Raw genomic sequence first — 26,400 nt, 5'->3', positions numbered from 1 at the left:
TAGGCGGCCTATAAACATAACCAGTAAAGTTATTGACCCCTTCCTGTTCCTAACGTCCACCCACAGAGACTCCGTAGACAATCCCTCCATGGCGTCCACCTTTTCTGCAGCTGTGACACTATCTCTGATCAACAGTGCCACGCACCCACCTCTTTTGCCTCCCTCCCTGTCCTTGCTGAAACATCCGGCACTTGAAGTAACCAATCCTGTCCCTGAGCCATCCAAGACTCTGCAATGGCCACTACGTCATATCTGCAAGTACTGATCCACGCTCTAAGCTCATCGGCTTTGTTCACAACACTCCTTGCGTTAAAATAGACACATCTCAAGCCTTCGGTCTGAGCGCTTCCCTTCTCTCTCACCTGCCTAACCTCCCTCTGGAACTGTCTACAAGCTTTCTCTATTTGTGAGCTACCCTCCTCTTCCCCAGCCTCTTCAGTTCGGTTCCCACCCCACAACAACAATAGTTTAAACTCTCCCCAGTAGCCTTAGCAAACCTCCCCGTCTCAACTTCATAGAAAAACAGAAATAAATCAGCCTAAGACCAACGGCGTATTATTGAGTCTCACTGAAACACTGCAAAGGAGAAACTGCCGCTGAAAATCTGAAACATTTTCCAACGATACTCCAAGTATCATGTTTCACTACAGAACTCCCTTCGTTCCCGCCACCCTGAGTGAAACGCCAAACAGTTGCATTGTCTGTCCGCCATCACAAGCGCTTCAGCTCATCTGTGCAGCCAACACTTTAAATGCATTGTGGCAATTAATCATCACGGCGTTTTACATTGACGTTATCAGCGTATACCGTGTAACACGGGAAAACTTTTACCCGAACAGTTTAACACAATATTCTGTGGATTATATTGATGATACTTTCCACTTCCGAGACGAGGGTGCAGAATAGCAGAAACATGAGGGTGAATTTCCGAGTTATATTTGGTAAATAACAAGTGGATACGCCTCAGAGACTCTACTCAAATTCCTTCTCAGCTTTCCTTATAACATTTCTGTTTACTCGCAATAATCAATTCGTTGTAAACTCGTCTTTCTGTTCGCCTGTTATCTATTAATCGCTTCGTATTTCTGGTCAGATGCAGCCCTTTCCCCTGAGCTATTCCCGCCTATGGCAACCTCAAACCTACAGTACTTCAGCCGCTTCTTCCCATTTTGATACATTGATGGTTTATATGCCCCCTGTGAAATTGTATGTGGGGGTTGGAGTTTGGGGCTGTGTGGAAATGTGGCAAATGTCAGTGACAGTGAACCTGTGAATCAGTAAATTGGTAAATTTTCAAATTGCTTAATTGTTACATGCACCGATGCGCAGAGAACAAATTGTCTTGCAGGTCATTCATGCAGATCAGTTCATCAGTGCATTGAAATAGCACAAGCGCGCAGAATAAAGTGTTACAGTTACAGAGAAAGTGCAGGACAGGTAGGCAGTAAGGTGCAAGGGCATAACGACGTAGCTTGTCAGGTCAAGAGTCTATCTGATCGCAGTAGGGAAACATTAAGTGGTCACATAACACCGAGACAGACGCTGTCTTTGGGCCTGGTGGTAAGTGCCTTTAAGGCTTTTGGATCTTCTGCCCGATGGGATGGGGGAGGAGAGAGAATGCCCGTGATGGATGAGGTCTTTGCCTATATTGGCTGCTTTGCCAAGGCAGCGACAGTGTATACAGAATCCATGGAGAGGAGTTGGCTTCCGTGATGTGCTGAGCTCTAAGCGCAACTCTATTTGGTTTAACACGAGGAAATCTGCAGATGCTGGAAATTCAAGCAACACACACAAAATCTTTCCTTTCAGTTAGTCCTGACGAAGGGTCTCGGCCCGAAACGTCGACAGTGCTTCACCCCATAGATGCTGCCTGGCCTGCTGTGTTCCACCAGCATTTTGTGTGTGTCTCTTTAGTTTATTTCAAATACCAACAGAGCAGACACCAGCCGTTCTGCATCCAGACACAATTCATCGGTAAAAGTTGATAAAAGCTGGTGAGCACTCCTTTGCCGTGATATCTACGTGGTTGGACCAGGATAGGTTGTTGGTGATGTCTACTCCACTGAACTTGAATTTCTCAGCCCTCTCGACCTCAGCATCGTTTACATAGTTGCCCCGCCCATTTCCTAAATCAAGATCCAATTCATTCGAGAGTAGAGATCTGATGAATATATATTTCAGTGACTTTGCAGTCTTCCACAGTTCTTAAGGAGCAGCTTCGAAAGCCCTGAACAGGATTGTGTCCGAAAGCCTTTGACTTCTGATTCTTATCAGCTTCACCATGGCTGAATGGGTCCTGGTTCTTTCCGCCTTTGTGTCCTGTTTGTTCAGTAAGTAGAGTACTTAATCCTTTATACTGTTCTTTATGTTGTCTTTTTACTTAAGGGTTTTAAATAATTATTTGTTACTTTCGCCAGCTGCAAACGCGGAGATGACTTTGACTCAGTCTCCGTCCGTATCGGCGACTCCGGGTAGAACCGTGAAAATCACTTGTACCATGTCAAGGGGTAGAATCAGCAGCTACGACAAGAGCTGGTACTTGCAGAAACCCGGCAGCGCCCCAGTTTTTGTGTTGTATGAAAGCTCCACGAGAGGATCGGGAATTCCAGATCGATTCACCGGTTCCGTAGACTCATCGAGCAACCAAATGCATTTAACCATCACCAGCGTGCAAAGGGAGGACGCCGCCGATTATTACTGTGGTGTCTGGGATGGTAGCATAGTCACATTTGGGAGAGGAACCAAACTGAATTTCAACAGTAAGTAAATATTTGTTGGGGTCTAATCACCTTTTGATTTTGTTTTTTTTTTCATTTGAGCCTTGGAATAATTTTATCAATCCTGATGCTTCGATCTGATTTACAGTCCGCCTCTCATTGTATCTTTACAATACCGCAGGCAGAAAACTAGCGCAAATGCATCCTGTTTGCTGGGTAGGGTTTACTTAATTTAGCTGAAAAGTATCTTCAAAATAACCTGAGTTCATTGCCATAACATTTCTAAAATAGCTTCGTGAATAGATGCTTCGTGCTGCTAGCAAGTGTTTCTTAAAAGTCTCCCAGGGAACAGATGTATTAAAATATATTCGCAAAAATGAGGTTTTGCATTAGACAACCGATGTGAAGTCGTGTTTAGAGCCCACAAGTTCTTGTATAGAGGATCTGGATGCCAATCGTCTGGAATATATTTTGTTATGTTTCAAGAATTTATTTCTGCTAATTTTAATTTATTTTGTGTGTATTGTGTTGTGCACCTTGGTCTCCTAAAACGTTGTTATGTTTCACTGTATACATGTATACAGTTGACTGCCAATAAACTCTGTCCTGAACCTGAAGCTTAATGGGGACAAGAGCCGAGCTGTGCATGTTACCAAATTGCGATAGAGAACTTCTATTTCCTTAAGACGGTAAAACCTAGGAACAGAATTAGGGAATTCGACCCCACGAGTCTGTTCCTTCATTTGATCATCGCTGGTATATTTTCTCACAAGCTCATTCTCCTGACCTCTCCCCATAACCTTTGATGCCGTTAGTAATCAAGACACTATAAAACTCCGTTTTAAATATACCCAAAGACTTGGTCTCTACAGCCTCCTTTGAAAATATATTCTACAGATTCACCACTTTATGGATAAATCAAATTCTCGTCTTTTCTTTTCTAAAGGGTTGTCCCTATATTCAAAGGATTTTCTTTCAGGACTAGCCTTTCGCACTATAGGGAGCATCCTCCCACTTTGGGAGTAAGAACAGGAAGGCAGATTATTATCTGAACGGTATAGAGTTGGGTAAGGGAGTAATACAAAGAGATCTCGGAGTCCTTGTTCATCAGTCACTGAAGGTGAATGAGCAAGTGCAGCTGGCAGTGAAGAAGGCTAATGGAATGTTGGCCTTTATTACAAAGGGAATTGAGTACAAGAGCAAGGAAATCCTCTTGCGTTTGTACAGAGCCCTGGTGAGACCACACCTGGAGCACTGTGTACAGTTTTGGTCTCCAGGGTTAAGGATGGACATCCTGGCTGTAGAGGAAGTGCAGCGTAAATTCACGAGGTTAATTCCTGGGATGTCTGGACTGTCTTACGCAGAGAGGTTAGAGAGACTGGGCTTGTACATGCTGGAATTAAGGAGATTGAGAAGGGATCTGATTGAAACATATAAGATTATTAAGGGATTGAACAAGATAGAGGCAGGAAATATGTTCTAGATGCTGGGAGAGTCCAGTACCAGAGGGCATGGTTTGAGAATAATGGGTAGGTCATTTAGGACAGAGTTAAGGAAAAACTTCTTCTCCCAGAGAGTTGTGGGAGTCTGGAATGCACTGCCTCGGAAGGTAGTGGAGGCCAATTCTCTGGATGCTTTCAAGAAGGAGCTAGATAGGTATCTTATGGATAGGGGAATCAAGGGATATGGGGACAAGGCAGGAACCGGGTATTGATAGGAATTGATCAGCCATGATCTCAAAATGGCGGTGCAGGCTCGAAGGGCCGAATGGTCCACTTCTGCACCTATTGTCTATTGTCTATTGTTCAACTCCATCTAGCTCTTTCGGTATTCGGTAGGTTAAAATGAAACTTCATCCTCCACACCCCCTCACCCCATCCCCCACAATTCTTCTGAAATCCAGCGTGTACAGGCCCAGGGCCATCAAGTGCTCATACTTTCACTCTTTCATTGTCGGCATCTTTCCTGTAAGCCTGCTTTTGTCCCTCTCCAATGCCAGCACATCCTTTCTTTGATATGTGGCCCAAAACTGCTCATAATACTCTAAATCTGCTCTGGCTATTGCCTTTTAAAACCTTAGCATTGCATCCTTGCTTTTATAAACTACTCATCTCGAAATGAATCCTAACCTTGCTTTTGCCTGCAAGTTAACATTTTGGGAATCCTGCAGGATGACTTCCAAGTCTCCTTGCACCTCCAACTTCTTAATTCGGTCCCCGTTTAGGAGAAGTCTGTACCTTTATTCCTTCTACCATCGCCCACGACCATACAATTTCCTACAGTGTACTCCATCTGTCACTTCTTTGCCCATTCACCTGATCCATCAAGATCATTCAGCAGACTCCTACTGCCTCAACACTGTCTACTCCTCCACCTGTCTTTGCATCATCCGCAAACGTGGCCACAAATCCATAAATCCCGTCGTTCAGATCATTAACTTCCAGCATGAAACGTAGCAGACTCAACACCGATCCTTGCAGAACACCACTAGTCACCGGTAGCCAACCAGAAAAGATTATCCTCACGCTTTTCTCCTGCCAGTCAGCCAATGCTCCGTCTATGCCCGTGATAGTTTATGCTCTTATCGTGTTAAGCAGCCTGATGTGTGACACTTTGTCAATGGTCTTCAGAATATCCATATCAATAACATCCACTGACTCTTATTTCTCTATCCTGCTTGGTATTTTCTCAGAGAATCTCAACAGATTTGTCAACTAAATTACCCCTAAAGGGAACCATGCTGATCACGGCTTATTTTATCGTATGCCACCAAGTACCTGGAAATTTCGTCCTTACTAATGGATTCTAGCAATCTCAATATGTCTAAATTTCGATTAAACATCGGTATGTTTACTAGGAAATTGACTGATGTCAGACTAGCTGGCCCATAATCTCCTGCCTTTTGCGTCCCTCTCTTCTCAGAGTGTGGAGTAATATTTGTGATTTTCCAGTCCTCCGGACCCCTGGGCCCATTCCTGAAAGATCTTTACTAATGCCTCTCTAATCTATCCAGATACTGCCTTCAGAATCCTGGAGTGGAGTCCATCTAGTTTGGTGACTTATCTAACTTCAGATCTTTCAGCCTCCCAAGCTCCTTCTCCTTCGTCATAGCAACTACTATCACTTATGTTTAATTTCCATTTATGCCTAATTTCAATCTTTGTTTGCTCAATTTGATCTTTTCACGTTACTTCAGCTCCTTTTGTTCTATACCTATTAACCTGAAGTCATCAAGATTCTGGTGCTCCGTTCTAACTTCTACCCAATTTGCCTTCAGCAAGACGCCACCCCAGAGCCCACCTCGGCCTCACCGGTGTGTTTGACCTTCTGCAACGTCTCAGTGTAAATGTCTCAGCTTTGATATGAAATTATCACTCGGCCCACCAGTTCTGTTTACATTTCAAACCCCCCAATCCCGCAGGCCACTAAGTATCTAATTTTTGGATACCTGATCATTCCCGTACTGAGTGATTCATCCGTGAATAACAACTCTGAGGTCTGAAACACTGGAAAATCGGTCTTTAGCTTTTCTGACATGTCGCCGCGTTTTCCTACGAGATACCACCGTAAAACGATTTATTTGTAAATTCTGTTCTGTAGTCTTGATATCTTATTGTGTGAATGGGTTCAACTTTTCAAATTAATGAAAATAAATGGTTATAAAAACCTTGACCCAGCTATCCACATCTTCTGGACTTCATAGACCTCTGAGACTGGTTATCGGGTTCTATTATTCATGTCTTTACGATTTTAACACCATGGAACATGCCAATAATCTGTCTCGATATTAACTATAACATAGTTACATCAGATTGGATCGGCGTATCATGGGATATATGAAGTATGTCTTATGTATATTGGAGAGTCTTTCACGATTAGAGGGGTTCTGTCAGCGATTGTTCAGAAGCCTCTCCAGTCGGATTTTGTATAGCATCGAAATTTCTTATTTTATCGCTTTGAATTTTGCTGTTATGAAAAACCCTCTCTTTACTTTGTAGCTATTTCTAATGTTCATCATGAATTGGCTTTGATGCGTTTGTTGAAGATCAAAATGCATTAATGAAATACAGTTGTGATCGGGTTCTCATGCGTTCTCACTTTTATGGTTGTAAAATCGTTTGAAAAAGACAAAGTTGATTCCAATTTATATCAATTAATAATTCATTTCCCTGCACTTCTTTCTATTTACAGGTCCGCGAAAACCCGCCGTATCCGTCCTCCGACCGTCTGCGGAAGAAATTCGGGGACAGGGCACCGCCACCCTGGTGTGTTTAGTGAGCGGGTTTAATCCGGCCGCTGTGAATATCGAGTGGACAGTGGACGGCAGTACGAGAAGGAATGGCGTTGAGACCAGCCGGATCCAGCAGGACGCGGACAACACGTTCAGTGCGAGCAGTTACCTGACTCTGCCAGCCTCAGACTGGAACTCACACGAGCTTTACTCCTGCGTGGTTAAACACGAGTCTCAGGCAACCCCATTTCAAACAAACATCGCGCGATCCAGCTGTATGTAACACAATATGTTTAGACACTGTTTCTTTAAAATAAAACAAATGAATTTCATGTACAGATGATAAATTTTAGATTGTCGCTGACTCATTTCTCAACCAGGAGAAAACATGCATTGCGTCCTGCTGTGCATTCTTAAATTGCATTCGTTCTGAAATTAACATCATCAATGTAATGCTATCCCAAAGTAATTAAACTGTACCCGATCTACTGTGTCGTTTTGCCTTGTTCGATATGTCCGACAAGAGCATTATTTTTTCAAAAGTTTGCATAGATAGTGAAGATGATCAAGATTTGGCATTCGATGAAATAAAATAGACAACGTCTCTTCAACGTTGTGCTAATTATTGGGTTTATTTTCCTCCTGAAGAAACCATATTCACTATGGCTACATCAGAACAGTGGTGTAATTACCTGTCAGCGAAATTTACATACATAGTAAATGAAATCGTGATACTGCCTTTATTCGAACATCGTTGGCATATTCGATTTCCAATTTTAGTATTGTATGGAAATGGTTTTTCTACAGCTGGTTATATTCAGGGAGACAAGGGCTTGTGTACCCTGTGTCAGCAGCGGCGCAGAGCAGAATAGCACTTACTAGAGTTCAAACTAATGAAATTCTTGCTCAAGTGTCCTTCAGAACTATAGGTATCGTTCGAGGTGATTTCGGCTTACGATATTGTTACGATACCTAACAAACATAGGAAATGGTAGTCCAAAGCATCTCTCGTCAATACAGTCTGACGGTGGTTAATCTAAATAATCTAAAGCTATTTCGGGCTTCACAACAGTGAAGCGACGAAGATAGCGCAGCGACATTTGTACATCAGTTTGTAGAATTTATGTAATGATAGATTGATCATGAACTGTAGAACACAGTGGCCATAGTAGGTAGGTCTGAGAAAACGATATCCTAACCATAAGATAAATGTCTTCCGTTCCAATAAATAACTTAAAAGATAAGTTTCCGGAGGATGAGAATACGGATTGTAGTCACGTCTTTTTAATTGGCTTTACAGGTGACTTTATCTCGATAAGAAAAGATTAGTAAAGCAAGTTTGCAATTAATTATTGAAATCCATACATGGTTCATTGAAACTGAGAAAATAAAGTCACGAACTCTTCATCAATCGCTCTGGACTGCGGCCCGCTGATATTCCTTTCTCTGAATATAGGGAGCCATGTGTTTTTTTCACAGCTGCATGGACCAACCATTCCTCCGACCAGGAAATTCCTACAGGTCTTGAAACCTGCGCAGTGCTTCAAAGACAATTATGCAAAAGACAATTGCAGTTTCGCGCCACAAATACTATGTGCGCGGGAGCATTTCAATTACTGCACGGCAGGTGGACAGTTACAGTTCCTCTGGCAGAACTTTCAGTTTTGTGATAGGTCGATGAAATGACCAAAATACGGTCCACCCATTGAAATGCACTTGAAGTTTTTGTCAAAGGACATGGCTCACCTCAAACTATCAAATTTTAGAAACATTTATTCAACATTTCAGAATTTCTCTGTTATTCGGGCATGTTTAAAATCCTTTAATATGTTTAACAGTTACAATATCATATTAAACAGTAACTAAATAAAACAGTAATTAAAAAAGAAAATAAACACGAATAGACAAAATATAATGTATATATCCCTTCCTTCTTTCTTGCATCTTCACCATCCCCATTGAAGCAAATGAGCTCTGGAATTCTGCGTCGGGCAAAGTCAAAGAGTGCCGAAAGTTCCATTTCCATTGCTGGACACTTGGAGAGTCACGAAGTGGAATAGCGGGGGAATGCAAATGCAGCTTGTGCGGGTAGATTGAATTCTCCCAGTAACAATATCGAGGAATGCTGGCATTTTCATAATTTTTTTATTATCGAGACAAAGGCACTTTTGGAAAACAAATTAGAAAGACGTGACTACAATTCGTATTCTCATCCTGCTGAAACTTGTCTTTTAAGTTATTTATTGAAATGGTAGCCATTTATCTTATGCTTAGACAAATCGCAGCCGATCCAAAAATAAATGTTGGAGATGAATGACAGGAATATCGTTATTAACAATACGCTGTGGATCAGCTTATATATTTAGCTGTCCGAATAACGGGGGGGGTGATTTATACAGAGAAGTTGGTGGATGGACGCAATTAGTATTATAGTAAAGAGCACACAGAAACGTTAAACATAGCACGGGCCTTTTGCCCCACGATGTGCGCCCACCTTTTAACCTAATCCAAGATCAAACTAACCATTCCCTCCCACATAGCCCTCCATTTTTCTTTCATCCATTGCCTAAGAGTTGCTTAAATATCCCTGATATATTTGCCTCTACCACCACACTGGCAAGGCATTCCAGCACTCTCTGTGTAAAGAACTTAGCTCTGACATCCTTCCATACTTCGTTCCGATCATCCCCTCTGGTATAAGCCAATACCGCCATACAGAAAAGGCGCTGGTTATCCACTCTATCTATGTATTTTATCTTATGCAGTCCTATCAGGGCGTCTTTCAATCTCCTTCGTCTTAAGAAAAAAAGCCCTAGCTCGCTCAACCTATTCTGATAAGACATGCTCTCTAATCCAAGCGGCCTCATGGTAAATCTCATCTAAACCCTCTCTGCAGCTTCCACGTCCTTCCTAAAATGACCAGAATCAAACACAATAATGAAAGTGTAGTCTAACCAGAATTTTATAGAAATGCAACATTACCTGGTGGCCTTTGAATTCAATGCCCGACTAATGAAGGCCATACGCCTTCTTAACAATCCTATTAACTTACACCGTGATTTTTGAGGGATCTATGAATGTGCTAAATTAGTACTTGGAGTCGGTATTTACCGAGGACAAGGATTTGGAGGATATTGAAGGCAGTGTAGGGCATGCGAATGTGCCGTGACATTTTGAGATTCCGGAGGAAGTAGTGCAGGGTCTTCTGAAAAGCATTAAGGTGGATAAATCCGCAGAATCTGATGGCAAATGTTTTGGCATATTGACAGAAGCAAGTGTTGTCAATGCCGACGATTTTAGTGTGTTGACTAGCTATAAGCGAGGTCCTGGGGGACAAGAAAGTAGCAAATATTATACTTTTCTGCAAAATAGGAATATTTCAAGTAATTATAGACGAGTACATCTGTTTGCTGTAAGGATGCTATCGGAGAGAATATTTCTGGATATAATTTCTGTGCTTAGGGACAGCCAGCACGACGTTGTGTGAGCTGGTACTGTCTTACAAACTTGATTGGAGTTTTTGAGGAGGTGACAACGGTGCTTAATGAGGTAATGCAGTGAAAATTATTTATATGAATATTAATAAAGCATTTGGAAAGGTCCCTCGTGGTAATTTGATTGAGAAGATAAAGATAGATGCGATCCCATGTGCATTATATATTTCTGTTTGGAAATGGCTTTGTCCATGGAAGACAGAGTGAGGGTAGAAGGCTGTTTTGCTGTCTGGAGCTCCGTGACCAAATGTCAGTGCTCGAACTTCTTGTTTGTGACATATATCTGTGACTTGGATAAAAATGCAGTTGGGTGGATGAGCAAGATCGAGGATGACACCAGGACTGGTAAAATTGTGAGGCTTATAGGTAAGTTACAAATATGGATAGAGAATCATCAGGTCTTATGGGTTCGATTTAAATTCATTAAATGAAACGAACATCAGGACTATAGTCTGAACTGCGTTGGATTTGTTATCATTGGCTTAATGGTGGGGATCTTTGATGACAGATGTTGCCTTCTTGAAGCAGTACCTTCTAAAGATAGCATATATCATAGAATCCTCCGACCGACACTGAGGAAGGATGCGTCCTGATGTATTGGGCTGAGATCGCTCCTTCCGACTTCTTAAATGCACAGTATCAGAGAATTTCAGTGTCCGAGCAGATGCAACGAGTCAGGATAGTTTGAACAATACACTTGTCGAAGTTCTCCTCATCACTCTTCCCATCATGTATTCGGTGACACCCCGAAGCTCCTTAACCTTCCGAGAAAGTAAAGATACAGGCACGCCTTGCCGGCATCGATACGTAATGACTAATTTAAAGATTTTGATCCTCTCTCCCGCCGATCCACGAATGTCAACTGGCAGGTGTACGCCCTACTTCCCCGTTCTGAAGTCAATAATCAGTTCCTTATTTTTACTAACATTGAGCAAGAACTTGTTTGCGGCCGTGGTCAAATAGATGTCCTATGTCGCTGCTGTGCGCTAGCTCATCGCCGTCTGCGATTCGTCCTGCAATAGTGGCGTTCTTGGACGAATCACAGAGGTAAATAATACGGATCGGGGATGAGGTCACTTCCTCCAAGAACAAAAAGGCAAATAAATGTTATTATCTTTCTTTTTACGTAATGGCTTTCCAAGTTGATGCAAGCTCGTTCTTTGCCTCAAACCGATTAAACGTTTTACAATCTTAGCGATTTCCTCGCCCAAAATAAAATAATTATCTCATAAACCACGGGAGCAATGTTTTCTTGTTTTAAAACAACGCGTTAACACGTGATACGCTGACGTATTTGGAGTCCTTTCACAGAAGGCAGTGCGAATCGATTCTTGGAATATATTTAAGGCAGAGGAAGATCATTAGAAACCGAAAGAGTTCAGGCAGGAATACGAAATAAAGTTTCGAATTCAGTCAGGCAGGATGCTTTTAAATGGTGAAGCAAACAAGTTGAGAGCGAATTATATCTACTCCTACCTTTACTTTTCTGTTACATGTCAGTGAAGAGTCTTCATATTATTTCCTTCAGCACAATGGACTATGAAGCGGGGCAGACTCTATGGGCCGAATAACCTAATTGTGCTCCAATCTCTTTTCTCTTTTGTTTTCACGTTTGTCATATGTCTCTGCGCCGGTAGGGGGGAATGTTGCATCGCTTCAACCTCACATGGATTGTGGGAACCGAGGAGAAGACGATCCTCGAAGCCCACGCCTTGAATGCTGAGACCACACAGCCTTCGCACTGTATTTCATTTACAACGAATGGGTCCAACAAAGCCAAAAGAGCCTAGATTTTCTTGAATACAGCCTGCTGCAACGCTAGCGCATGTAATTTCAATCCCACTGACTTTCCTTTTCCCACGTTCAGTCGACTCAGACTGGGGCATCAGCGGCAGCATGACCGGCGCACAACGAAACAGGGTTACGTGAATGAGCAACAGAAATCCCGACGTACAAGAAACATGAGACAGATGCCAAAGCATGCTCCCGGCTTCGCTCTCTGTCGGAATTCTGTTGATATCTCTAAAAGTCTTTAGCAATCAGTCAACTGGTAAATTAAATTAATGTGAGACAACTTTAAAAAAAGAAACTTCAATCCTAAAATCGACACAATCCTCATCAATTGGAAACACTAAAAGAAAAACAGACACTTCTGATAAAATGCAAGTTGCTGTACTTTAGCGCTCTTCGTTGTTCTTGGGAGAATGTGCCGGCGAATCCTGATCTCCGATCGTGTGTAAATGTTACGCAATCTCGGCGTCAGTGGTGGACAGGGCGCGAGAGGGAGGGGGAGATGGCTGGTGAAACTCGGCCACTGATTTGGGGTCTTCAGCATTTTGTGCAGAACTGCGGAAACATTCCATTGTTGATCCCCCGTCGGCGGTAAGGAGGGGATTTGTAACATAGAACACAGAACATAGAGCAATACAGCAGACGAACAGATCCTTCGGTGGTGTTCGTAGTGGTGCTTCTATTTCCTGTATACTCTTTCCCATGCGTTGTCTAATCCCAGTTCTCTGTGTGCGACGCAAATGTTGCTCATCCAGATGCTGTATTTCTCGTCGAAGAAATGCTGCCACGCCATTGTTCTTCCCAACCATAACAACTGCGCTGTCTGACGTAAGCATAACCACCGCTTGACTATCAATATTGCTGCTGATATAAAATGCGTTTATTGCTTCAACAATAGTAGTACTGCCACAGGGGGTTAGTTGCAAAACACCGACAAATACAGCTTTAGAGAAGTTTTACTTTCGGTCGAAAGTTAAAATACTAGATTAACATTTTATGTACAGAAATGTCTATCCGTTCGTCAGCAGTTAGTGTCCGGAAAGCAGATATCCTCAATTCTTCCACTATCAGTTTCTGAAGCACAAAGCTAATGCACAGAACAAATACAAACGCATAATTCTTCCTGCCAATTATTTGCTAGGAATGCATAGAAACATTAATTTTAATTGCTAAGAAAATGTTATCATTACCACTGACGATATCAGAATTAGATTTCCTCGTGCATTTTGTTTCATACTCTTTTGGAGTTTCAGTTAACGAGTGCAAAATTCCACATTTCATCGGGTTGCGTAACTTGGTAACTGCATCTACATGAATCCTCTGGTTAAGATATCATTTTATGTAATTTAACTTCCATGATTCCCATTTTTTCAGTACTGAAATAGTCTCCAACTTTCGCTTCTGCACAAATGGTGCGTACATCGCTAGTGTCTTGATATGTAAAGATAGCGCCATTTTTTAAAGGTGAAGCCGGTAGTTCAGCACCTATGATTTCCCAGAGCCATTCTACCTTAAATTTTGTACAAGCTCTGTTCTTCAAAGCATTAAACTCTTCCTCTGCTTTCCTTTTTCGACATCCTTTGGATACTAAAAACGGTAATAATTATTATATGAGAATACTAAAACGTTATCATTATTACTATTATTTGAAAAAATGCAAGGTAAGTCTAAAATTTATAATTTTATAAATTATAACCTGCTCTGCAGGTTGACTCTGTGGTTAAGAAAGCATACGATGCATTTGGCCTTCATCAATCATGGGATCGAGTTTAAGAGCCGAGAGGTAATGTACAGCTATATAGGACCCGGGTCAGACCCCACTTGGAGTACCGTGCTCTGTTCTGGTCACCTCATTATAGGAAGAATGTGGAAACTATAGAAAGGGTGCAGAGGAGATTTACAAGGATGTTGCCTAGATTGGGGAGCATGCCTTATGACAATACGTTGAGTGAACTCGGCCTTTTCTCTTTGGAGCGGCGGAGAATGAGAGGTAACCTGATAGAGGTGTATAAGATGGTGAGAGGCATTGATCGTGTGGATAGTCAGAGGCTTTTTCCGAGGGCTGAAATGGCTAGCATGAGAAGGCATAGTTTTAAGTGCTTCGAAACAGGTCAGGGGTAAGTTTTTTACGCAGAGTGGTGAGTGCGTGGAATGGGCTGCCGGCGACGTTGGTGGAGGCGGATACGATAGGGTCTTTTAAGAGACTCCTGGACATGTACATGGAGATTAGAAAAATAGAGGGCCATGGGTAACCCTAGGTAATTTCTAAAGTAAGTGCTTGTTCGGCGCAGCATTGTGGGCCGAAGGGCCTGTATTGTGCTGTAGTTTTTTTAATGTTTCTATATTTAATAAACTAATCGGTCATGCAACTATTGTATAGAAACGAACCTTACTTGTTCTAATATTTTAAATTTAAATAATTCTTATTAGACTGATTTTTTGGAGGATCACTTAACGAAATAAGTCAGAATATAGAATTTTTCATATCAAACGAATCTGAATCACAACTCACAAAACAAGTAAACAATTTTAGGCAGTCAAAACAACAGACATGCACAGTGATAAAAATTAAATGTTTTGACTAGATGGTAACAATCAGCTACCGACTTCCAATCTGTACTTATTGTTACAATTTGTAAGTGTTATAACTTGAAACACTAACAACATAAATACTTTGAAGCTGTAAGATGTAAAGGTTGTGATATGCTTATTATTTAGAAAATTATAGAGTATATCCATTAACACAATCAATTGCAGAGTACTGAATTTCAAAGGTTAAAAAGGTTCAAAGGTTCAAGAGTTCGTTTTATTATCGAAGCAAAATACAATTCTGAAATTTGTCTCTTTTCCAGATAGCCATAGAATACAGAAAACCATGTAAGTAGTTAAGAGAAAGATATCAATCCACTCCCCTCCCCCGCACGAGAAGAATAAGAAACAAAAACTCGCAAGCCCCAAGCACATCCTCGCACAAAAACTAACATTTCACCCAATCCAGCCCCCCCAATCCGCAACAAGAAAGAATGGGCGAGAACGTGAAAAAACACATAAAACTGAAAGAAGCCAATATGAACTACATTTAGTTTCAACTACAGTCTAATCCATAAATCTCAGAATTTTGATAACACCTCCGAGAGCATCGGGACCCAGCGGCTCCTCCGACAGCAACGACACGAACCGTTCGCTCTCCTCTGCATTTGCCTCGTTGATTCAATCTATTTCGACACCTTAATCGGCGAGAAACGTAGTCGACCATGGCCCCTCGACTCGTCGCTGAGCTTTTCCTCATGGTAGCTCGGGCTCATATTTCTCTCACATTTCACAAATATATTAACAGAGATTTCAAAATTATATTCGCGTATTTTCAAATTATGTTAACATTTAATAAAAGAACATTTCAGCTATGCGGCAACAAAAGCTATGTGCACAGGAGCATTTCAGTTACTGCGTGGCCGCCAACCCACATACATTAGAGGGGTCAGAGCGTAGACTCATCGAGGAACCATTGCCAACATGCAATGGGAAGACGCCGCTGATTATTGCTGTGGTATGTGAGGCAATGGTAGATTTACCTTCGGAAAAGAAACCAAATTACATCTACACGGAAACATAGAAACATAGAAAATGGGTGCCAGAGTAGGCCATTCGGCCCTTCGAGCCTGCACCGCCATTCAGTATGATCATGGCTGATCATCCAACTCAGAACCCTGTACCTGCTTTCTCTTCATACCCCCGATCCCTTTAGCCACAAGGGCCATTTCTAACTCCCTCTTAAATATAGCCAATGAATTGGCCTCAACTGTTTCCTGTGGCAGAGAATTCCACAGACCCGCCACTCTCTGCGTGAAGAAGTTTTTCCTCATCTCGGTCCTAAAAGTCCTCCCCTTTATCCTTAAACTGTGACCCTCTCGTTCTGGACTTCCCCAACATCGGGAACAATCTTCCTGCATCTAGCCTGCCCAATCCCTTTAGAATTTTATCCCATTTCCAGCTCATGCTGCCTCTCTTTCTCTCTTTCCTCCCTCTGCCTTTCAGCTTCTTCTCTCTGCCTTGCAGCCTCCAACTCCTTTATCTGGAAATCATGCTCCCTTTTCTTCTTCTCCGCAGCCAACCTTAATCTTTCCATCTGCAACTGAACCTCACCCTCGACTGGTTTCCTCTCAGGGAACAGGTCCAATGCCCCCGAGGGAAACACACCCTGGGATACATAATACTCAGCTATTGCTCTCTGTATTTCCAATTTTCTCATCGCTGGTTTCACCGCTGAGAGATTCAATCATCTCGCAACACTCACTAATTCCACCTTCCTGGCATCCTCTAATGCCCCCCGGTCGCTTTTTTTTTTTAGTAATTTGTCTATTTCCATCTCTGACAATCATGAATTGTCATAGAAAAGTATAAAGTTCAGTTCAGTTCATACATGCTGAAGTGATTATGGTTGTTCGGTTGTAATCGTTGGAGAGAGAGAGAGAGCGAGAGATTAAGCAGCTGCAGTCAGCAAACCTTCCTATTGCCTTTTGATTCCGTTGCACCGTTGTTGTGGTGGTCATTCAGCTATGACCCCTCCGTCCTTCAGCTAGACCGTTCTTCTGTGGTGAACTCGTCACTCTGGCACGAGTGGACACACACACAAGTCCCCACCGGCCCTGCTGTAACACTGTGAGTTTTACTGACCAATCTCCTGGTTCTGTCTCCGAAGCCCCCCACCCTTCCTGTGGGTTCCAACACTCAATCAGTGTCCACTGGTGTGTCTGAAGAGTGTCTCTGCAGACCTGTCTTTTTATCCGCACTCACGGGGTCTCAGCTATCCATCAACTCTGAATGACTGTGTCCATCAAATCAGGCCACTCCTGCTATCTCCTGAGGAATGTTAACGAGCATAGTAGTAGAATGTAAATAATCCTTGTAGAAGTCATAATACAGTAAATCAACAGTCTCTCTCCCCCTCTTATCTGTAGCAAATGTTCTTGCCTGGGCTTTATCTTTCTCTCTCTCAATAGTAGCATAACTACAGCAATAGTTCGTAGTTCTCGGGGGGGTTGGGAATGGTTAACTCTGCACCCCATTGTCCATCAGGTCTGTTCATCACTCATAACATAAACAAATGTCTCCTCATAAAGATCCAGAGATTTGTCTGCCTGCAATCAACAGTCAGTATTTGTCCTACTCACTAATCAAGCAACATGCTGACTTAGTCGCTGTTACAGACGTATACTCAAAGTTGCCTCTGATGTTCCTATAGCTGTGTGGAACAACCATTGTTCTGGGCAGGAGATTTTTACATTGTTTGAAAACAGCGCGGCACTTTAAAAGATGATTTTGAAAGCTTACTTACCAAAAACTTCAGAATATTGATTTTTTACATCAAATAAACACAAACCATAGCTCCCAAACTATGTCATGCAGTCGAAACAATGGACAGGCACAACTACAAAGTAGAAAATTTTGACTGGATGGTATCTGCATTCAGGGTGTCTGCAGTTTATTAACATTAAACTACCGACTTCCATTCTGTGTTTATTGTTACAATTTTTGACTGTGTTGTAACTTGAAACACTGACAATATAAATACATTGATGCTCTAAAATGTTTCACAATAAAGGCTGTGTTCCATTATCACTTAGAAAATTTATTTATTAACATATACTTAATTACAGAGTATTTCGCAATAATATTAACATAGATTTCAAGATTATATTAGCATAATTTAAAAGTAATATTAACATAATATAAAAGAAAATTCCAGCTGCATGGCACCAAAGGATATGTGTGCAGGAGCATTTCAGTTACTGTGCGTCTACACACCTGTGCAGCTTAGAGGGACCAGTGATTATACTTGTGAACCAATAATCCAATTTCACGCATTTGTTTTTGCTTTTTCATAGAATTTTTCATAGAATTGTCTTCCACCAAAAACTCCAAACCGGCTGTGAAAGGATACGTACTAAGCATGGAGCTGGTAACCCCATCCAATTAAATTCTAGAGCTACTGAATCTCCAATAGAAGCTCCAAAGACCTCATCCCTGGGAGAGGAAGCATCTTTGACTAGATGAGCTGAACTTGGGGACAACTTGATTCTACCCTAGAATGGAGGACTCTGGCGAGCTGCTGATCTTTGCCCCGGGGGGTGGGGGTGATCGGCTTAAATCAGTATATAAGTAAAAGCCCCCAAAACACCTTCAAAATGTATTACCAGGTGTCCATGGAAAGAAAATGCTAACCAAGAGACGCCACTACAATTTACGTGTTTGCTAAAGCAATATAATGGAATGTAAGTGATGAGTACTCTTCAACCATGTACTTGTTGGACACTAGTGATGATAGACAATAGACAATAGGTGCAAAAGTAGACCATTCGGCCCTTCGAGCCTGCACCGCCATTCTGAGATCATGGCTGATCATTTACTACCAATACTCGGTTCCTGTCTTGTCCCCATATCCCTTGATTCCCCTATCCATAAGATACCTATCTAGCTCCTTCTTGAGAGCATCCAGAGAATTGGCCTCCACTGCCTTCCGAGGCAGTGCATTCCAGACCCCCACAACTCTCTGGGAGAAGAAGCTTTTCCTTAACTCTGTCCTAAATGACCTACCCCTTATTCTCAAACCATGCCCTCTGGTACTGGACTCTCCCAGCATCTGGAACATATTTCCTGCCTCTATCTTGTCCAATCCCTTAATAATCTTATATGTTTCAATCAGATCCCCTCTCAATCTCCTTAATTCCAGCGTGTACAAGCCCAGTCTCTCTAACCTCTCTGTGGAAGACAGTCTGGACATCCCAGGAATTAACCTTGTGAATCTACGCTGCACTTCCTCTACAGCCAGGATGTCCTTCCTTAACCCTGGAGACCAAAACTGTACACAATACTTCAGGTGTGGTCTAACCAGGGCCCTGTACAAATGGAAAAGGATTTCCTTGCTCTTGTACTCAATTCCCTTTGTAATAAAGGCCAACATTCCATGAGCCTTCTTCACTGCCTGCTGCACTTGCTCATTCACCTTCAGTGACTGATGAACAAGGACTCCGAGATCTCTTTGTATTTCTCCCTTACCTAACTCTACACCGTTCAGATAATAATCTGATGTGCTGCACTGTTATGAAATATTTGCTGCATATTTGCTGTGAATTGGCAACCGTTAATAGACAATAGGTGCAGAAGTAGACCATTCGGCCCTTCGAGCCTGCACCGCCATTTTGAGATCATGGCTGATCAATTACTATCAATACCCGGTTCCTGCCTTGTCCCCACATCCTTTGATTCCCCTATCCATAAGATACCTATCTAGCTCCTTCTTGAAAGCATCCAGAGAATTGGCCTCCACTACCTTCCGAGGCAGTGCATTCCAGACCCCCACAACTCTCTGGGAGAAGAAGTTTTTCCTTAACTCTGTCCTAAATGACCTACCCCTTATTCTCAAACCATGCCCTCTGGAACTGGACTCTCCCAGCATCTGGAACATATTTCCTGCCTCTATCTTGTCCAATCCCTTAATAATCTTATATGTTTCAATCAGATCCCCTCTCAATTTCCTTAATTCCAGCGTGTACAAGCCCAGTCTCTCTAACTTCTCTGCGTAAGACAGTCCAGACATCCCAGGAATTAACCTCGTGAATCTACGCTGCACTTCCTCTACAGCCAGGATGTCCTTCCTTAACGCTGGAGACCAAAACTGTACACAATACTCCAGGTGTGGTCTCACCACGGCTCTGTACAAATGCAAGAGGATTTCCTTGCTCTTGTACTCAATTCCCTTTGTAATAAAGGCCAACATTCCATTAGCCTTCTTCACTGCCTGCTGCACTTGCTCATTCACCTTCTGTGACTGATGAACAAGGACTCCGAGATCTCTTTGTATTTCTCCCTTACCCAACTCTACACCGTTCAGATAATAATCTGTCTTCCTGTTCTTACTCCCAAAGTGGATAACCTCACACTTATTCACATTAAACGCCATCTGCCAAGTATCTGCCCACTCACCCAGCCTATCCAAGTCACCCTGAATTCTCCTAACATCCTCATCACATGTCACACTGCCACCCAGCTTAGTATCATCAGCAAATTTGCTGATGTTATTTTTTATGCTTTCATCCAAATCGTTAACGTAAATGGTAAACAGCTGTGGTCCCAATACCGAGCCCTGTGGCACCCCACTAGTCACCACCTGCCATTCCGAGAAACACCCATTCACCGCTACCCTTTGCTTTCTATCTGCCAACCAGTTTTCTATCCATGTCAATGTCTTCCCCCCGATGCCCTGAGCTTTGATTTTACCCACCAATCTTCTATGTGGGACTTTATCAAATGCCTTCTGAAAATCTAGGTACACTACATCCACTGGATCTCCCCCGTCTAACTTCCTGGTTACATCCTCGAAAAACTCCAACAGATTAGTCAAGCATGATTTACCCTTGGTAAATCCATGCTGGCTCGGCCCAATCCTATCACTGCTATCTAAATATGCCTCTATTTCATCCTTAATAATGGACTCTAGCATCTTTCCCACCACCGATGTCAGGCTGACAGGTCGATAGTTCTCTGTTTTCTCCCTCCCTCCTTTTTTAAAAAGTGGGATAACATTAGCCATTCTCCAATCCTCAGGAACTGATCCTGAATCTAAGGAACATTGGAAAATGATTACCAATACATCCGCAATTTCCAGGGCCACCTCCTTTAGTACCCTATGATGCAGACCATCTGGACCTGGGGATTTGTCAGCCTTCAGTCCCATCAGTTTTCTCATCACCGTTTCCTTCCGAATGTCAATCTGTTTCATATCCTCTGTTACCCTATGTCCTTGGCCCATACATACATCTGGGAGATTGCTTGTGTCTTCTTTAGTGAAAACAGATCTAAAGTACTCATTAAATTCTTCTGCCATTTCTCTGTTTCCCATAATAATTTCACCCAATTCATTCTTCAAGGGCCCAACATTGTTCTTAACTATCTTCTTTCTCTTCACATACCTAAAAAAGCTTTTGCTATCTTCCTTTATATTCCTGGCTAGCTTGCGTTCGTACCTCATTTTTTCTCCCCGTATTGTCTTTTTAGTTAAGTTCTGTTGTTCCTTAAAAACTTCCCAATCATCTGTCCTCCCACTCACCTTAGCTCTATCATATTTCCTTTTTTTTAATGCTATGCAATCTCTGACTTCCTTTGTCAACCACTGTGGCCCCTTTCCCCCCTTTGAATCCTTCCTTCTCTGGGGGATGAACTGATTTTGCACCTTGTGCATTATTCCCAAGAATACCTGCCATTGCTGTTCCACTGTCTTTTCTGCTAGGCTATCCGTCCAGTCAACTTTGGCCAGCTCCTCCCTCATGGCTCCATAGATTCCCCTGTTCATCTGCAACACTGACACCTCCAAGCTGCCCTTATCCTTCTCAAATTGCAGATAAAAGCTTATCATATTGTGATCACTACCTCCTAATGGCTCCTTTATTGCGAGATCGCTTATCAAATCCTGTTCATTACATAACACTAAGTTAAAGGCATCACAGGGAAGAGACTGGGCAGCAGACCCAAATGAGGGGTTCAAGATTGGTCAGGAGATCCAGTTGGTACCTCCATTCGAGGAGATGGATGTTGATAAGTTCTTCCTCCATTTTGAGAAAGTGGCTGTGAACCAGAACTGGCCTGAGAGAAAATGGGCTGTTCTGTTACAGAGCGTACTTAGGAGGAAGGCTCAGCAAGCGTATTCGGCATTGTCCATGGATGAGTCTAAAGATTATGAGGAAGTAAAAAGGGCTGTACTGAGGAGTTACGAGTTGGTGCCAGAGGCATACCGGCAGAAGTTCCGGAACTTGAGAAAGCCGTGGAACCACACGTATTTAGAGTTTGCCCGGAAGATGCAAATGTATTGTGAGCGTTGGTGCGCCTCAAAAGGGGTTGTTGGAGATTATGATAAACTGTTACAGTTAATACTATGGAGCAGTTCAAAGGTTGTATCCCTGACAGTATGAAGACGTACTTGGACGAGAAGGAGACAGAGACTCTGTCTGCGACTGCCAAGTTAGCAGACGAGTATGCTTTAACCCACAAGTCAAAGTTTTCCTCAAACAAGAGCTACCAGAGAGGCAGTAGGGACGGCAGGGAAAGCCCACCGGCTAAGACAGAGAATAAGTCGGGAGCTACTGGAAAAGGTAAGGAGGAGGAAAAACAGGCTGGCAGGAAGGTTCCCAACTTTACGTGTTATAATTGTGGGAAAGCAGGCCACATAGCATCTAAGTGCTTTGCTCCGAAGAAGGAGACGGGAAAAGGGAAAACAGCAATCCCTGCAGGTTACATTGAGTCGGTCAACAGATCGATGAGGAAGGCAAAGGCAGATAGAGCACAAGAGGGGCGTGAGAAGTTTATCTCGGAAGGGACGGTGTCTGTGAAGGAAGGAGCAACCCCAGTTCCAGTGCGGATCTGGAGAGATACTGCGGCTGATCAGTCATTGATTCTAAGGAAGATGTTAAACTTCGGTCCTGAGACTGAGACTGGGGAGGTTGTGTTAAGAGGTATCGGAAAAGGGACCGAGGCCGTACCTTTGCACAGGATATTTCTGAAATGTGACCTGGTATCTGAACCAGTCGAAATAGGGGTGCGGTCGAAACTACCGATGGACGGCGTGGACGTCCTACTTGGTAACGATCTGGCAGGTGGTGACGTGTATTCAGCAGTGGAGCTGACAAGTAAGCCTGTAAGTGCTGAGGATCCGCCCATAGATTCCAAGATTTATCCCGCATGCGCAATAATTCGCAGCATGTCTAGAAAGGCGGCTGAGAAAGGAGCCAGTTTAAATGAGTCCAGTGTTGAGTTAGCGGAGACATTTTTGCCGACCTTGTATGAAAAGGGGTTACCAGATGAGAAGGAAAAGGATAGTGGATCTAAGGAGAGTAAAGTAGAGGAGGTAGATCTACCATTAGCAAGGAAGAACTTTATAAAGGAACAGAGTCGTGATGAGGAGCTTGTGGTGTTGAAAGAATCAGCTCTTTCTGAAGTAGAGATTGATAAAGAACCAGAGGGCTACTACCTGAAGGAGGGAGTGTTAATGAGGAAGTGGAGGCCGACTACGGTGCCAGTCAATGAGGACTGGGCGGTGGTACACCAGGTGGTAGTTCCGAAGGTTTATCGGGATGAAATTTTGAACTTGGCTCACAAGGGACCTCTAGGTGGACATTTGGGAGTAAGGAAGACAGTGGATAGGGTTATAAAAGATTTTCATTGGCCAAACATGAGGAAGGATATTGTTGACTATTGTAAAAGGTGCCATACTTGTCAGGTGGTAGGAAAGCCAAATCAGGTTATCCCTAAGGCACCTCTCAGACCTATACCCACCTTTGGGGAGCCTTTTTCCCGAATCATCGTGGATTTTGTGGGTCCTTTGCCTAGAACTGCGAGCGGGCGGCAGTACGTCATGACCATGATGTGTGCTGCTACTCGATTCCCAGAGGGTGTGCCCCTGGGGAACATTAGGACTCCTGCGGTAGTAAAGGCACTCATTAAATTTTTCACCACGGTAGGGTTACCTAGAGAGATACAGTCAGATCAGGGAAGTACCTTCACGTCCCGTGCATTTCAGCAAATGTTGACACAGATGGGAGTTAAGCAAATTCTAGCCTCTGCATACCACCCGGAATCTCAAGGAGCGTTGGAAAGATTCCACACGACTTTAAAGACCATGATTAAAATTTACAGTCAGGAAAACACTCGAGACTGGGATGATGCATTACCACTTCTGTTATTTGCAGTGAGGGACACGGTTCAGGAATCTCTGGGGTTCAGTCCATTTGAGCTCGTTTTTGGTCACAGGCCCAGAGGACCTTTAACCTTACTCAAAGAAAAATGGTCTAGTCCGAACGTGCAAGTCAATGTGATTGACTATGTTTTGAGGTTCCGTGAAAGGCTCCATAAACTTTGCGAGTTTGCAAAGCAAAATCTTAAAGACTCCCAGACTAAAATGAAACAATAGTATGATAAACGAGCCCGAGAGCAAGAATTTCAAGTGGGCGATAAGGTTTTGGTCCTGTTCCCTGTAGTTACCAACCCCCTACAGGCAAGGTTTCAAGGGCCATACAAACTGATTAAGAAATTATACTCGCTGACTTATGTGATCGAAACACCTGATAGACGAAAGCCCAGCCAGTTGGCTCATGTTAACATGCTCAAAGGTTATCATGACGCGACCCCCACGGTGGTCGGTGCTGTCGTGAAGACCGATGAGGCAGAAAGATTGATAAGGAGGGGCCTGAGCGTTTTGAAAAGATAAGCATAGTACCCACCAGACAAGAGAACTCTGTTATTTTGGCCAACTTTGCTGATAAAGTCAGTCATTTGGAGCCTGCACAAAGAGAGCAGCTGACACAGCTAATTAACCGGCATGCAGATTTATGCCCAAATGTTCCCAGGAGGTGCAAAGTAACAGAGCATGATGTTATTGTTACGTCGGCCCGGCCGATTAAACAATCCCCTTACCGGATGAATTTGGAAAAGAGCAAGCTAGTGGAAAAAGAAATTGAGCATATTCTAGCTGCTGGTATTATTCGTGAATCTTCCTCTGCATGGCCATCTCCATGCGTGGTTGTACCGAAGCCGGACGGTAGTATAAGATTCTGTACAGATTACAGAAAGGTGAATGCCATCACACAAACAGATGCTTATCCTATCCCCAGGGTGGATGATTGTATTGATAAAATAGGTAAAGTGAGATACATCACCAAGATTGACCTGCTAAAGGGATATTGGTGTGTTCCTTTAACTGACAGGGCTCGAGAAATTTCAGCCTTTCTCAACCATCAGGGTTCTATGAATACAATGTGTTGCCATTTGAGATGAAAAATGCTCCAGGGACATTTCAGAGAATGATTGACGCAGTGATTAGAGTTAACAAACACAAAAGCTTATATTGACGATGCAGTGGTCTGGAGTGATACATGGGATGAACACCTTGAGGCTGTGGAGAAGCTGTTTAAACGAATGTCTGCAGCCCATCTCACAGTGAACCTCGCAAAGAGTGAGTTTGACCATGCCACGATCACATACCTGGGGTATGTGGTAGGACAGGGGCAATTGGCTCCTGTGCAGGCTAAAGTACAGGCTATTTCCGAGGTTCCTGTCCCAACAAATAAGAGGGCATTGAGAAGGTTTTTGGGCATGGTGGGGTACTATCGGAAATTTTGTAAGCACTTTGCAGATATTGCTCTCCCGCTTACAAAACTCCTATGGAAGGAGTCAAAATTGGAGTGGAGCAGTCCTTGTCAGGAAGCTTTTGAGAAGTTGAAAACCATACTGTGCCATCACCCTGTGTTCAAAGCACCTGACTTTTTGAAACCTTTCTCCCTGGCGACTGATGCAAGTGATGAGGCTGCAGGGGCAGTCCTATTGCAGAAAGCAGGGGATGGAGTGGAACACCCAGTAGCGTATTTCTCTCGAAAGTTCAATGTGCATCAGAGAAATTACTCCACTGTGGAGAAAGAATTGTTGACACTTATCTTGGCGATACAGCATTTTGAGGTCTACATCTGTTCAGCACAGAGACCATTAATTGTTTATACTGATCACAACCCCTTGGTATTTTTGCCTAACATGAAAAATAAAAATAGGAGGTTACTAATTTGGAGTCTGTTGTTACAAGAATTTGATATTAAAATACAACATGTAAAGGGGAGTGACAATGTAATTGCTGATGCTGATTGTCTATCCAGATGTTAATTTGAAAATGTATCTGTATTACTCTTGTAGTTAAACCCGCTTCTGTATTTTGTTAAATTCTGTAATTCAGTAATGTGCTTTATTAGTTAATTTTCACCTTGGTGAAAATTTCCAGAAGGATGGTGGTGTTATGAGTGATGAACGGACCTAATGGACAATGGGGTGCAGAGTTAACCATTCCCAACCCCCCCCCAGCCCCCGAGAACTACGAACTATTGCTGTTGTAATGCTACTATTGAGAGAGGGAGAGAGAGAGAGAGAGAGAGAGAGAGAGAGAGAGAGAGAGAGAGAGAGAGAGAGAGAGAGAGATAAAGCCCAGGCAAGAACATTTACTACAGATAAGAGGGGGAGAGAGACTGTTGATTTACTGTATTATGACTTCTACAAGGATTATTTACCTTCTACTACTTTGCTCGTTAACATTCCTCAGGAGATAGCAGGAGTGGCCTGATTTGATGGACACAGTCAT

At 42.9% G+C, this 26,400-nt stretch overlaps 1 protein-coding gene across 1 annotated transcript; it reads left to right on the top strand.

Moving 5' to 3' along the window:
• The first annotated feature begins 2,212 nt into the window (after nucleotides 1-2,212).
• Nucleotides 2,213-7,436, top strand: LOC140732982 (immunoglobulin lambda-1 light chain-like). Its single transcript, XM_073055719.1, has 3 exons — nucleotides 2,213-2,330; nucleotides 2,418-2,759; nucleotides 6,909-7,436. The coding sequence occupies exons 1-3, from the start codon at nucleotides 2,282-2,284 to the stop codon at nucleotides 7,229-7,231; spliced, it is 714 nt and encodes a 237-aa protein (XP_072911820.1). The 5' UTR covers nucleotides 2,213-2,281; the 3' UTR covers nucleotides 7,232-7,436.
• Nucleotides 7,437-26,400: the final 18,964 nt, after the last annotated feature.

The sequence above is a fragment of the Hemitrygon akajei genome, chromosome 9 (genome assembly GCF_048418815.1).
Source record: "Hemitrygon akajei chromosome 9, sHemAka1.3, whole genome shotgun sequence".
Lineage (NCBI taxonomy): Eukaryota > Metazoa > Chordata > Chondrichthyes > Myliobatiformes > Dasyatidae > Hemitrygon > Hemitrygon akajei.
The sequence above is the reverse complement of the archived record's forward strand: the minus strand, read 5'-3'. Positions and strand labels throughout refer to the sequence as shown.

Bases quoted from the DNA above. Each gene is read 5' to 3' on its own strand.
- LOC140732982 (XM_073055719.1), top strand. From the start codon at position 2,282: ATGGCTGAATGGGTCCTGGTTCTTTCCGCCTTTGTGTCCTGTTTGTTC. The intron at 2,331-2,417 runs GTAAGTAGAGTA...TACTTTCGCCAG, and splicing joins CTTTGTGTCCTGTTTGTTCA to CTGCAAACGCGGAGATGACT. The intron at 2,760-6,908 runs GTAAGTAAATAT...TTCTATTTACAG, and splicing joins AACCAAACTGAATTTCAACA to GTCCGCGAAAACCCGCCGTA.